This window comes from Geotrypetes seraphini, chromosome 4 (genome assembly GCF_902459505.1).
Source record: "Geotrypetes seraphini chromosome 4, aGeoSer1.1, whole genome shotgun sequence".
NCBI classification, from domain to species: Eukaryota; Metazoa; Chordata; class Amphibia; order Gymnophiona; family Dermophiidae; genus Geotrypetes; species Geotrypetes seraphini.
This window is the reverse complement of record NC_047087.1, coordinates 18,351,151-18,366,112: the sequence shown is the minus strand read 5'-3', so window position 1 is coordinate 18,366,112 and position 14,962 is coordinate 18,351,151. Positions and strand designations below refer to the sequence as shown.

Below are 14,962 nucleotides of genomic sequence, written 5' to 3'. Positions count from 1 at the left end.
AAAGAAGCACCCAAATCCATGCTGTGAGTAGGAGGATTAGCTACAGCAGACTTATAAAACAGGCACCAAATGTTTTTCTATAGAGGAATAGAGGTGGAACTTGCCAAGTGTTTGTCTTAGCCTTAGGTTTTCCCATCTCAACAGGATCAAATGATCCACAAATTGCCTCAGTCTCCATCAGAGCTTCAAAGGGCATTAGGGCACACTCTGCAGCCATGCCTGACTTTATGTCAATGCCAATCCTGCATTGATTACATCAGTAGGGCCAGAGGTATACTGGTCACAAGAGGTCAACTTGGCAGCAGCTAATGTAGGTGACCAACTTCCTCACGTCCTGGTTCCTCTCTCCTCAGGTAGGTAGTACTTTTAAAGTTCAAATTTAAGATAAACAGAAGAGATGAACAAGCCAATTTTATTGATTTATTTACTAAAATTGCAGGCTGCTTCATTTATCAAAAAGGCAAACATACAAAGAAACTGAAATATTATGTGTCACTGAATTAGGCCATAGAAAACAGGTATTTTACTGTAAAATTTGCTTTTGAATGTTCAATTTTTCACATTCAGTCTCTCTCTCTGGATTTCTATAGCACTACTAGATGTATGCAACTTGACAGAGTTTATAATTTATTCAAAAATGACTAACAGTATAAATAAGAGATTAGAATTTCATTTATTATAGGGGAAGAAAAAAATCCTTAACTGTTTTTACTTGCAAAACAGCAAGCAGTTCATGCAGTATTTTCAAATCTGCCTGCTTTTCTATCCAAAGGTTTTAAATTGCACTAAACTAGTTTTAAGACATAAGTATGAATAATAAAGGTAGACAATGAGGTTAAAATTTTATAAGTAAAAATGGCCACTGCATTTTTAATTATAAAGAGTAAATTGGAATCTCCCCTAATTAAAAAAATGTCATTGAAAAATGTAATACTGGGGCATGATTTATAAAGATTTTTTTCTTACTGGTTTGGTTAAAGGAAAATGTTAATAAATCGTGCCTTAATTTCTTGCTATAATGACAGTGGACCAAGTTAGGTCATCCAATACATCTACAAAGACTATACAAACATTATTGCTAACTGTATGTAAGTATCCAGCCAAACAAGAATGGCTTCATGAGGTTTAATCAGCTCACACAGGAGTAGCCATTTTTCTTGAACGGTATATTCACCGATGGATATCTATGATAAAATAACCTATTCCTGATAAGTCAGCTCTCCAACAGATGATGTTCAGTGTGCCGTGACCATCACCCAGCTTAGTTTTCATCATCTTCCTTCAGGTCACGAAGTCCTTCACTCTGACGACTTTTTCCAGTCATGTCTAATAAAGCCTGAGCCTCAGGATCCACATCTAGGATGCTCTTTTTATCTTTAAACTAAAACACAAAAATACAATTTGAAAGAGGAAGCCCTCAGTTGAAGGATTGGTTCACAGCCAATGTCAGTTTTAGTCACCTGACCTTACAAGTCAAAACCAGTGCATGTGGGTATGCATTACATACCACAACTATCAAACACCTCACTGGCTCGGGTTCAAATCATAGGATAGCAAAAAGGTCTTCAAAGCTTATAAATGTACAGATTAACTTTAGCCCCAAACGAGTAAGGATGCCAACAAAGAGCACTTTTATGAACCCTTGAAAAAGCCCTTGTGGGCAAAACGGGTCCCGTCGGGGCATGCTAGAGACACTGCATTAAAAGGAGAAGTAAAAAAGAAAATATGTGCTGCTGTTTAGTCTTTATTTTTGAAAAGTGGCAGTAAGCAACACAACAGTAAGCTAATAAGCTACACTTGTATAAGGAGGCAATCAGATGAGCCAAAGCTGGACATTTACAATTATTATGTACATTTATAAGCTTTGAAGACCTTTTTGCCATCCTGTGATTGAACCCGAGCCAGTGAGGTGTTTGATAGTCGTGGTTGTTTCCACTTTGCCTCACTCTTTCATCTTCTATATCCTTTTAGTGTATGCATTACATACCCCCAGGCATGCAGATATGCAAGAAGGGGAAATTTACATTAACCCATCAATTTGCTTACCAGAAGGTGTTATTTATGAAGGCAGCACTACACCAGTCGCAAACACAAAACAAATTTTCAGAGCATTCTGCAAAACCCCCAAAAGAATTCTATGCTTGTCTCATTTCTGTAATTAAGCTAATGAGCACAGAGCTCTAGAAGAGGAACAGAGAGGGTTTGTATGACTGGTGCTCAGAGAGTTGAGTGACGTCCTGGTGGAACCGTTATCCGCGCTCTTCAATCTTTCCCTAAGTACAGGAAGAGTCCCGTTGGACTGGAAAACGGCTAACGTCATTCCACTCCACAAAAAAGGATGCAGGACGGAGGCTACGAATTACAGACCAGTGAGTCTCACATCGATAGTAAGTAAACTTATGGAAACACTAATCAAACACCAATTAGATACGATCCTGAACGAAGAGAATCTACGAGACCGCCATCAACACGGATTTACAAAGGGAAGGTCCTGCCAATCCAATCTGATCAGCTTCTTTAACTGGGTAACAAGAAAGCTGGATATAGGGGAGTCCCTGGACGTCATGTACTTGGACTTCAGCAAAGCGTTTGATAGCGTCCCACACCGCAGGTTTTTGAGCAAGATGAGTTCGATGGGATTAGGTGAAACACTAACTGCATGGGTTGAGGACTGGCTTAGAGGTAGACTTCAGAGGGTAGTGGTAAACGGTACCCTCTCCGATACGACAGAGGTGATCAGCGGAGTGCCGCAGGGCTCAGTCTTAGGCCCGATCCTATTTAACATCTTCGCAAGAGACTTGGCTAAGGGGCTTCGAGGTAAAATTACATTATTCGCCGATGCAAACTATGCAACATAGTAGACAGAAGTACAATGCCCGACAAAAGCTCAATGCCCGACAGTATGAAGCAAGACCTACTCATACTGGAGCATTGGTCAAAGACTTGGCAACTAAGTTTCAATGCCAAAAAATGCAAGGTCATGCACCTAGGCAGCAAAAATCCATGCAGGACTTACACCCTAAATGGTGAGATCCTAGCAAGAACTGTAGCAGAACGAGACTTGGGAGTGATCATTAGCAAAGACATGAAGACTGCCAATCAAGTGGAGAAGGCTTCATCCAAGGCTAGACAAATCATGGGTTGTATCCGTAGAAGTTTCATCAGCCGTAAGCCTGAGGTCATGATATCATTGTACAGATCCATGGTGAGACCCCATCTGGAATACTGTGTACAATTCTGGAGACCACATTACCAAAAGGATGTGCAGAGAATTGAGTCGGTTCAGCAAATGGCCACCAGGATGGTCTCAGGACTCAAGGATCTCCCGTATGAGGAACGGCTAAGTAAGTTGCAGCTTTACTCACTCAAGGAACGCAGAGAAAGGGGAAACATGATCGAGATGTTCAAATATATCACGGGCCGTACGAGGTGGAAGAAGATATCTTCTTTCTTAAAGGACCCACGGCAACAAGAGGGCATCCACTGAAAATCAGGGGTGGGAAATTTCATGGCAACACCAGAAAATATTTATTCACCGAAAGGGTGGTTGACCGCTGGAATAATCTTCCACTACAGGTAATTGAGGCCAGCAGCGTGACAGATTTTAAGAAAAGATGGGATTGGCATGTGGGATATCTTCATGGAGGAAGTTAGGGGGTGGGTCACTAGTGTGGGCAGACTAGATGCGCCATGGCCTTTTTCTGCCGTCATTTTCTATGTTTCTAAGCGTTGTAAGGAAAAAGAGATTTGGGGGGAGAAGAGAACAGTAGTCGTGTCAATAGGTAGAGATGATTTTTTGGCAGGTGTTTGTTTTTTTTTTAACATAAAGACAAACCAAGGGGACTGAAGTTGAACTCTTACCCTCACAGAAATTGAAGAATAGTATGCCCAAATAAATATCTGAAAAATGCTGAGATGTTAATATAACCCTGTGTATCGCAGCAAGATTCCAGGTGTGCTGCAAAAGAGTTGAGTTGATCACTGCCACCTCTCCTTGAGGAACAGAGTGCTTAATTCTTCAGAACTGTGGAACTTGGAAGGCTAAGCAGTTCTTAAGTTCCACAAGAGGAGGATGCAGCCTAACTAACTGTAATCCAAATGACATGATGACAATCTATCTATATATATAAAATCTGAGGTATGTATGTATGTGTGTGTGTATGTGTGTATGTGCCGCGATCACGCAAAAACGGCTTGACCGATTTGAACGAAACTTGGTATGCAGATCCCTCACTACCTGGGGTGCTATGTTCTGGGGGTCTCGCGGCCCTCCTGCACACGTGGCCGGAGCTACAAACAGAAAATCAGATTTCACCCATTCATGTCAATGGAAAAAATGTAAGAAGCTGCCTTTCTCCCTGTAATTCAAAAACGGCTTGACCGATTTGAACGAAACTTGGGATGCAGATCCCTCACTACCTGGGGTGATGTGTTCTGGGGGTCTCGCGGCCCACCTGCACACGTGTGCGGAGCTACAAACAGAAAATCAGATTTCACCCATTCATGTCAATGGAAAAAATGTAAAAAGCTGCCATTCTCACTGTGACCAATTTGGACGAAACTTGGTATGCAGATCCCTCACTACCTGGGGTGATATGTTCTGGGGGTCTCGCGGCCCACCTGAACACATGGGCGGAGCTACAAACAGAAAATCAGATTTCACCCATTCATGTCAATGGAAAAAATGTAAAAAGCTGCCATTCTCACAGTAATTCAAAACCGGCTTGACCGATTTGAACGAAACTTGGTATGCAGATCCCTCACTACCTGGGTTGATATGTTCTGGGGGTCTCACGGCCCTCCTGCACACGTGGGCGGAGCTACAAACAGAAAATCAGATTTCACCCATTCATGTCAATGGAAAATATGTAAAAAGCTGCCATTCTCACTGTAATTCAAAAACGGCTTGACCGATTTGGACGAAACTTGGTATGCAGATCCCTCACTACCTGGGGTGATATGTTCTGGGGGTCTCACGGCCCACAACTCTATTTTGCTTGCTCAAGGGTAGGTTCACCCAAGAATTTATATGTTCTTGCTCCAGGAGGTGAAACTAAAATTGTTGTTTATAATCACGTTTTGCGTTAGTTGTATTGTATTCATTTTGTCAAATATTTCACTTTATAATTTGAATATTTTACTTTTTATTAAGCTGTAAAAAAATACTTTCATTCACCACTATAAAGTATCTTTATTTGAATCCATTTACAGTGTTATTGCTATAATTAAATACCCGTGTAACGCCGGGGCATCAGCTAGTGTTGTATAAACATTAACAGAAGTACAATTGAAAAAAAAAAAAAAGCTAAGATTTTTCCTTCTGAATGAATGCTTAGACTAGTCTCTCAAACTTTTTTAGCTATGGCACACTAAACAGAGCAAATGTTTTTTGTGGCACATTATAATTGAAATTATAAAATTGCAAAACCAACAAAAAATTAAATTTGAGAGCTATTTATTTAAAGTTCTTTAAGCTATGTATGGGTAATTGTAACAACGGTGAAACTAAAGTAGATAGAATAGAATTGCTAATGAATGCGATGGATGTGCTTGTTTTTGAATGCAAATTAACTCAAAACGTGGCTCAATAGTCGACAAGCACCCATGCATTGCAATCATTCTCTTTTTTTTAAATCTAAGTTTGCAAAGATAAGAAGATCCAAACAGTAACAAAGCCTTGATTGCTTTGTTGCTCAAGTTAGGATAACTACTGCATAAAAAATAAAAGTAAAGCCGTTAGTTTTCAAGGACCAATCACGTCCAAGAATGATGCTTGTCTGGGTAGTTGTATTCTTATGGACACAGATGCTCATAACATTGACAGACTCTTGCATATGCAATGTACATGTCATTTAGTGCACAGTTCAACCACCGGTCCGTGGACTGGTGCTGGTCGGCAGAAAATTCCTGACGGTCCACGCAGGGCAAGCAAGATCGACAGCTGCAATTTCTTGCCAGTCCACACAGGGCCGGCAAGATCGACGAGCTGAAGTCTGCGTAGGGTCGGGGAGATCATGGAGAGCTTTCAATAGTGGCTTTCTCCCCTCCCAGCAGCTGTCTGTACTTACCAGCGTAGCGATTCAGGAAGGCAGCCTTGGGGCTTTTGCTGAGTCACGGCCGTCTCTGATGATGCAACTTCCTCTTTCCTCAGAGGGAGCATGACCCATCAAAGGATCCAAGGCTGCCTTCCTGAATCGCTGCGCTGGTAAGTACTGACAGCTGCTGGGAGAGGAGAAAGCCACTGTTGGAGGCTGGGAAGCTGCTGGGAAAGGGCATAAAAAGGGGCAGCTGCTACTAGACCTGAAGAGAAGGAGAGATGTTGCTGGGAAGAGAGGAGGGAAAGGAGTCTGGGAAGCTGCTGGGCAAGGGGAAAAAAAAGGGACAGCTGCTACTGGACCTGGAGGGAAGGAGAAGGAGAGATGCTGCTGGGAGGAAGGGAAGAGAGTTACTGCTGGACAAGGGGAGGAGGGAAGGAAGGAGGAAAAAGGAAGGAAACAGCTGGCAGGGAGATTAGAGGAGGGGAAGAGGAGAGATAGGAATGAGAGAGAAATGGGAAGGGGGGTCATCAGAGAAATAGGGACAAAGATGCTAGATCTGGTATAGGAGAGATAAAAATGAAGAGAGCAGTGAAGCTGGAATGAATCATGTAAAAAGGAGATAGGGGGCACAGGCTGGATGGAAAGGGGAGAGGGACATAGAAAGAAGACAGATGCCATATGGAAGGGGAAGAGGGCAGATGCTGGAAGGAAGAGAGAAAAAAGAAGATGAAAGCAGAAACCAGAGATGACAAAAAGTAGAAAAATATAATTTTATTTCTATTTTGTGATTAGAATATATCAGATTTGAAATATATATCCTGCTAGAGCTGGTGTTAGACATAACTGCGGACTGCAAAGTCAAGGCCGTGGCTTAGGGCTCTCTCTGACCAGGGGTGCAGTTGCCCTAGTTGCACTCCCCTAACACTATTCCTGCGATGTATGACTGCGATTCTGTTAGCATGATATTTCTGTGAAGCATTCTGTAATAATTTGGCTTATTCAGTTTTCTTGATAGTAGAGGGGATATATGTGAAGGGGAGGGGAGACAGGGGTTTTGTTGATCCTTGCTCTGTATTATTTGTATTTATAAAATGACAATTGTACAGAATATTGTTTCTTTTTGTACCTTAATAAAATACATTCAATATAAAATCATAATTGAGGCTTGTGCGGATGGGATCAGATGGTTTGCGAGGACCGAGCTCGCAGACGGGGTTTTTAAATTTCAGTCCTAGGGGGGCGTGGCTTGGGAGCGCAGCCAGATGGTCAGGTGAAGATTGAGCTCTGCATTTACAAGCATTTGAAAGCAATTTTAAGCCTCTATTTTAAGTTCATTTTTAAATAATTTTTGGGATTCATATATTGATATGGCTTCGAACAAACAGGCAAAAAATGAAGTGGCTGGCACAGGATTGGGGAGTGCTAAAAGATCCAAGATTAAACTGGTGACTCCTTCTAAGGTGCCGCTGCCTAAGGATGTTAACGGTGATATTTTTGCTAAGCTGCAAATCATTACAGATATTGTTTCTGACAACTCTCAAAAATTGAAAGAGGAAATAAGGAATATAACAGAATGTATGGACTGAAAGTGGATCATTTGGAAAAAAGAATGGCAGCAAATGAAATGGAAATAAAAAAAGATAAAGCTTACAGGGAAAAAGTGGATACTCTTTCTAAAGAGTTGGAAGATTGTTTTAATAGGGAGAAATGGAACAATTTGAGAATTACTGGGCTCCCGGAGGGAGTTGAAAATAATGATGCTATTTTTTCCTTGAACAATTTCTTCCAAAGATTCTGCCTCTCAAATCAAAATATCCATTAGAATTTGAGAGGGCTCATAGGATCCCTACAAGAAGGAATAGCAGGGATCTGAGACCACGTCCGTTGATCTTTAAACTTTTGAGGCACTAGCAGGTAATGGAAATAATTTGGTTGGCAAAAGAAAATAGAAATCTGAAGTGTCAAGACTCAAAAATTCACATTGTGCCAGATTTTGCAAAAACCACTGCTGGAAAAAGGAAAAAGTTACTAGACTTAAGACCTCAAATGAGACATCTTGGTGCTAAATATGGATTACTTTACCCTGCAATAATGAGGGTAACTTATGCTAACAAGTCTTTAAGTTTTGAGGATCCAGACAAATTAAAAGAATTTTTGGATTCATATGAACAACAGATAGTGTCATAAAAGGGAAATATAGCTTGATGTTAAAAGGTTTTTTATTTGTTTAATTTATACTTTGATTTTTTTTTTCATGGCAGTGAATGTTTTATGAAATGGATTCGGTTGAAAGATTGAATCTTATTCAAATTCAACTGTAATAACCGCCTTTGATATAATGCATTGGCAGAGAATCTTTGTTTTAGAATTCTTCAAGAGAAGTTCCGTGGAGATATGCAAATTAGTGGGTGAACTCAGACTTCTGTTGCTATTTGCTAAGGTTCTTTACATCTGTTCCGGCAAAGAAACTTCTATAAATACCAAAAGGATTCATCTGACCTCAAGTGGTTACTCTACTGGATTTATTTGAACAACTTATATAAAAGATTACTTTGGAATTCTTACTTTTTTCCTTGGATCCAGAAATTCTTCCTCAGAATGCTGGGTGTGTGTGAAGGAATAGTCCAAGTGCGAGGGGTCAGCACAAGTCGGTATTTATCAACTTCCTGGTGACTGAATTTTATTAATGCAGTCTTCCTGCTGCATTGTGACAAAGATCTTCATTTTCTTATTCTGTCTGCTAATTGGGACTTGGCTGTCAGTTACTTAGTTTTCTTTTATGTCTGTGAGTTTGGATGGATGGATTTCGCTAATGGTTTCTTCCTTTTGCCTGATATTGTTCTGCCGGGTCAAAGTTCAACATAGAAGAAATTTCTACACCGGATGAAATAAGAAGATTTAAGTGAATGAGCTTTGTTTGTATAAAGTGGAAGGAATATTGTTGGTTAGATTGTATGCTGTTAAGTGATTATTTAGGTTATCAATTGCACAGTGTTTGGAAAGTCTCTAGTTGAATTTTTAAAGTATGATATTTTGTGATATGTTTGCTTTATCTGATTACAGATTTTTATTTTTTGTTTATGTTCTTAATTGGACTCAGGAACTACATGGTATCATTTGATTATTTTATGAATTTATTGGATTCTTTAGATTATATGTATTTATCTAATATAATAAAACGCTAGGCCGCACATGCGCACTCAATCACGTGCGTCTGTTTTCCGTGAGCTGTAGGCACCGCTGTATTGGTCTTGGATAAAGCCTGAGATCGGACAACTGACAGTGTTAATGTATTTCACCGCCGCCGCCGCAATCGTTCCCTGTAAGAACACACTCCCCCTCACCCCCCCTGACGACCCTACCCGGCACAACTGAAACCCCCGTTGACCCTCCCGCCGCTACAAGGCTGACAAACCCGGCAGGAGCAGACACACTAAACGCTCTTCTACTGGCCTAATTTCCTCTCGAGCGGCAGTCCTCCATCCAGTCCACCGAAGGCCTCGTCTATCTGCAAAAGCCTACTGAGGATCACGGCTGGCTGTAGCGAACCTCGCTGGCCGCTCTGCACCTCAGTAGCATGTTCCCTCTGACGCACCGGATCGCGTCAGAGGGAACGTGCTACCGAGGTGCTTAGCGCCTGCGAGGTTCGCTACAGCCAGCCGCGATCATAATCGGCTAGGACGTCCGGTTTCCAAGCGCACCTTGTCCAACTGGTTGGCTGCTTGTATTTCTTTTTGCTACGCTCAGGCTGGTCACCCAGATCCCTGGGCCCTTTCCTCTCGGCCTGGCTCTCCCCCTATAGCACTTCACAGGAGGAGTGGGATCACATCAAGCCGTGCAGTGGTATAAATTAATATCTGGATTTATTAATAAAAAACCAAAAAATGGTCTTAGAGACATTTGGAGCATTGAGATTAAGCATCAAATTTCTGCTTCTCAATGGCCACGGATTTGGGCTTGGAGAAAGCAATGTTACTTACCGTAACAGTTGTTATCCAGGGACAGCAGGCAGCTATTCTCACTAGTGGGGTGATGTCATCAGACAGAGCCCCGGTACGGACGTCTCACAAGCACGTGTTGCTTGTAGAAACTTAAAGTTTCTAGATGCCCGCACCGCGCATGCGCCGGTGCCTTCCTACCCGGAGATCCGGGCGTGTCTCCTCAGTTCAGGTAGCTAGCCTGAGAAGCCAACCCAGGGGAGGTGGGTGGGACGTGAGAATAGCTGCCTGCTGTCCCTGGATAACAACTGTTACGGTAAGTAACATTGCTTTATCCCAGGACAAGCAGGCAGGTATTCTCACTAGTGGGTGACCTCCAAGCTAACCTCAGTGGGATGGAGGGGGAGTTGGCGACTTAAGAGAATAAATTTTTCAATACTGTTTGGCCAAACTGTCCATCCCGTCTGGAGAGGGTATCCAGACAATAATGTGAGGTGAATGTGTGAACCGAGGACCAGGTGGCAGCCTTACAAATTTCCTCGATTGGTGTTGATCTGAGGAATGCTACTGAGGCTGCCATTGCTCTGACCTTATGGGCTGTGACCTTACAAGGAAGTGATAATCCAGCCTGGGCATAGCAGAAAGAGATACAAGCCGCCATCCAATTAGTGATGGTGCGCTTTGATACGGGTCTTCCCAACTTGTTAGGATCGAAGGAGACAAAAAGTTGAGGAGTGGTTCTGTGTGGCTTGGTGCGATCCAGGTAGAAAGCCAAGGCACGTTTACAGTCTAGAGTGTGAAGGGCCGATTCTCCGTGGTGAGAATGGGGCTTAGGGAAGAATACTGGGAGTACAATGGATTGGTTGAGATGAAATTCGGCAGGAATTTCGGGTGAGTGCGGAGGACCACCTTGTCATGATGGAATACTGTGAATGGTGGATCCGCCATCAATGCCTGGAGTTCGCTGACTCTGCGAGCGGACGTAAGGGCTACAAGGAAAAGCACTTTCCAGGTGAGATACTTAAGAGGGGCCCTGTTGAGTGGTTCAAACGGGGGCTTCATGAGATGGGAAAGGACTACATTGAGGTCCCAAACTACTGGGGGTGGTTTGAGAGGAGGGTTAACATGGAAGAGTCCTTTCATAAATCTGGCGACCACCGGATGGGCCGAGAGGGGTTTCCCTTGTAGGGGCTGGTGGAACGCCGCAATAGCGCTCAGGTGGACTCGTATGGATGTGGACTTGAGCCCAGATTGAGATAGGTGTAGGAGATAGTCCAGCACGGAGGATAAGGAAGCTCGCTGAGGTTCCTTTGACTTAGAAACACACCATGAGGAGAATCTGGTCCATTTCTGGGAGTAGCATTGTCGAGTGGCGGGTTTCCTGGAAGCTTCCAAGACCTCCCTCACTTCTTGTGAGAATTGGTGAGGGGTTATGTTGAGAGGAACCAAGCTGTCAGGTGGAGAGACTGCAGGTTGGGATGAAGTAGTGATCCTTGATGTTGAGTAAGTAGTGAAGGAAACACTGGAAGTGGTACTGGTTCCCTGCTGCTGAGTTGAAGTAGGAGGGAGAACCAAGGTTGTCTGGGCCACCGAGGAGCTATTAGAATCATGGTGGCCCGTTCGAGTTTCAGCTTGACCAGAGTCTTCTGGATCAGCGGGAATGGTGGGAACGCATATAGAAATCGTTTCCCCCAGTTCAGTAGAAAAGCATCTGCCTCGAGGCGATGAGGAGTGTAGATCCTGGAGCAAAACTGAGGCAGTTTGTAGTTGTGGGGAGCCGCAAAGAGGTCTATCTGAGGCGTCCCCCATTGCGTGAAGATTTGGTGAAGGGGGCTGGAATGGAGAGTCCATTCGTGCGGTTGTAGCAGACGGCTTAGTTTGTCTGCTAAGACGTTGTTCTCCCCCTGGATGTATACTGCTCTGAGTAGGGCGTTGTGGCGCACCGCCCAGTCCCAGACTCGTAGAGCTTCCTGGCAAAGGAGGGCCGAGCCCGTGCCTCCTTGCTTGTTGATATAATACATGGCGGCCTGATTGTCTGTTCGAATGAGGATTACCATGTCGTGAAGTAGGTGTTGGAAAGCTTGGAGCGCATTGAAGATGGCTCTGAGTTCCAGTAGATTGATTTGGTGTAGTCTTTCCGCACTGGTCCAGAATCCTTGGGTGCGGAGACCCTCCAGGTGGGCCCCCCATGCATAATTCGACAAATCGGTTGTGAGAACTTTCTGATGGGGGGGAGAGTGCATCAGCAAACCTCTGGATAGATTCGAAGAGGTCATCCACCAAAGTAGAGACTGCCGAAGAGCAGGTGTGACTAAGATGTGTTTGGATAGTGGATCGGACGTCTGATTCCACTGTGATGCCAGGGTCCACTGGGGGATCCTGAGGTGGAGTCTGGCAAAGGGTGTCACATGTACCGTGGAGGCCATATGGCCCAGGAGCACCATCAGTTGTCTCGCCGGTAGGGTTTGGCGAGTAGACACCGACTGGCAGAGATGAAGAAGAGACTCCATGCGTTGCAGAGGCAGGAATGCTCGGAGTCGGGTGGTGTCCAGGACCGCTCCGATGAAGGGGAGGGACTGGTTGGGTTGTAGATGAGACTTGGAGAAGTTGATCTCGAAGCCCAAATTCTGGAGGAAGTAGGTTGTAGCCAAGGCCGCCGAAGTGACCTCTGGGGCTGACGGGGCCTTGATGAGCCAGTCGTCGAGGTATGGGTACACCTGTAGACCCCTGTCCCGGAGTGCTGCGGCCACTACCACCAGGCACTTTGTGAAGACTCTGGGGGATGAAGATAGGCCGAATGGTAGCACTCGATACTGTAGGTGCAGATTTCCCACCCGAAATCTGAGGAACTTTCGGGAGGCCGGGTGAATGGGGATGTGAGTGTAGGCCTCCTTGAGATCCAGGGAGCATAACCAGTCGTTCTGCTCGAGGAGGGGGTATAGAGAAGCCAAAGTCAACATGCGAAACTTCTCTTTGACCAGGAACTTGTTGAGGGCTCGAAGGTCTAAAATGGGTCGCAGGTCGCCCGTTTTCTTCGGGACGAGGAAGTACCGGGAGTAAAACCCTCGGTTCAATTGGTCTGACGGGACCGGCTCGACAGCCCGAAGCTGAAGTAAGGTTTGGACTTCCTGAAGAAGAAGGGTGGTCTGCGTCGAGCTTGAAGGATACTCTCTTGGAGGATGGTCCGGGGGGACCCGGTGGAATTGAAGAGAGTATCCTTCTCTTATGATGGTGAGGACCCATAGGTCCGTGGTTATGGCCTCCCATCGATGGTAAAAAAGATGGAGACGGCCCCCTATGGGAGAGGCCGAGGTTATGCTCCCGGGAGGGGCGTCAAAAGGGCTGGGGAGCCTTCGGTACAGCCGGTGGCTGAGGTTTTTGCTGAGACTTCTGGGGAGGTTGTCTCTTCGCAGGCTGTCTCGCAGCAGGCGATTGTCTGGGCATGTAACGCCGCTGGTAAATCAGGGGTGGCCTGGAAGGTCGAGACTGTTGAGGTTTGGGTTTGGGCCGCAGGATGGATTGAGAAGATTTTTCATGATCCGACAGCTTCTTGGTAACAGTTTCGATAGACTCATCGAACAGGTCAGCTCCAGCACATGGTACGTTGGCGAGTCTGTCCTGTAGGTTGGGATCCATATCGATTGTACGGAGCCATGCTAGGCGACGCATAGCTACCGCGCTTGCGGCGGCGCGTGCCGAGAGTTCGAATGCATCGAAGGAGGATTGCATCAGCTGGAGGCGTAATTGGGAGAGGGAGGCTACCACTTCCTCGAACTCGAATCGAGCTTGGTTGTCTATGAACGGAGTGAACTTGCGGAGTACCGGCAAGAAGAACTCCAGATAGGAAGAGAAAAAGAAATTGTAGTTTAGCACCCTTGACGCCATCATGGAGTTTTGGTAGAATTTTCTACCAAATTTGTCCATCGTTCTCCCCTCTCGGCCCGGCGGTACAGAGGCGTAGACCTGGGAGGGATGAGAGCGTTTAAGGGAGGACTCGACCAGTAGGGATTGGTGGGAGAGTTGAGGGCCCTCGAACCCTTTATGGTGCACGATGCGGTATCGAGCATCGAGTTTGCTGGGGATCGCCGGTATGGAATACGGTGTTTCGAAGCACTGCATGAAGGTCTGGTCCAGTAATTTATGCAAGGGGAGCCGAAGCGACTCCGTTGGAGGGTTAGGTAAATGCATGGTGTCCAGATACTCTTTGGAGTATCGGGAGCCCGTGTCAAGGGTCACATCCAGATCATCCGCCATTTGTCGGAGGAATGATGAGAAGGACAATTGCTCCGCCAGCGTCGGTCTGTGGGACGGGCTGGAGGAGGAGGAGGCCTCCAGGTCCATGGACATCGGGGAGTGGCAAGGAGAATCGGGCACCGATGTCTCCTCGTACTCCGGGCCCCCCGGAGGGGACACCTCTGATGAGGAGTATCCCCTACATTGCAGTTTTTTCTGCGGTGACTCCTCCGAATGGCGTGAGGAGTGCCAGGATGAGTGTCTCGATCGGTGCCCGTCTCGGTGGCGGGACGGGGATCGAGATCGTCTGTGCATCGCATGGTCTCCCGAGGCCCCCAAGTGGATAGGGCTGGAAGCGGTGGATCGCAACTGGGTTTGCGATGCGGGTTCTTGCGATGCTACCCAAGTCTGGTAAGGAGTACGGCAGAACTCTTCCTGACTATGCCCAGGGCTTCGAGTATCGATCGGAGGTCTGGTCCCATGTTGGCGCGGAGGCGTAATGGGTTCTAATGGCGGCATGTCGGTAAGCGAGGCTTGCCGCGTGGGCATCGCCGCCCTCCCCCGTTCGTCCTCGTCGGTTGTCGAGGTCGAACGGTGTGGGGGAGGGGGAGGGGGCGGACCGCCCCTTTGGACCGGTACCGGGAGGTCACCCTGTATGGCAGCGATGAGCCCGGGTCCGATGGTCTGCATGAGCTCAACGAATTGAGCTTCCAGCACGGACCGTAGCGAAGCCGATAAGGAGGGATCCGCACC

The 14,962-nt window shown here is 45.7% G+C and overlaps 1 protein-coding gene across 2 annotated transcripts in view; it reads right to left on the bottom strand.

The window, feature by feature from the left end:
* Window positions 1-400: 400 nt before the first annotated feature.
* MEAK7 (MTOR associated protein, eak-7 homolog) overlaps window positions 401-14,962 on the bottom strand; it is a 97,710-nt gene continuing 83,148 nt past the window's right edge. For both annotated transcript variants that reach the window (XM_033942731.1, XM_033942732.1), the window contains exon 8: window positions 401-1,381. In XM_033942731.1, the coding sequence (XP_033798622.1) occupies window positions 1,262-1,381 (120 nt within the window). In that variant the 3' untranslated portion in view covers window positions 401-1,261. The remainder of the gene's footprint in view (window positions 1,382-14,962) is intronic.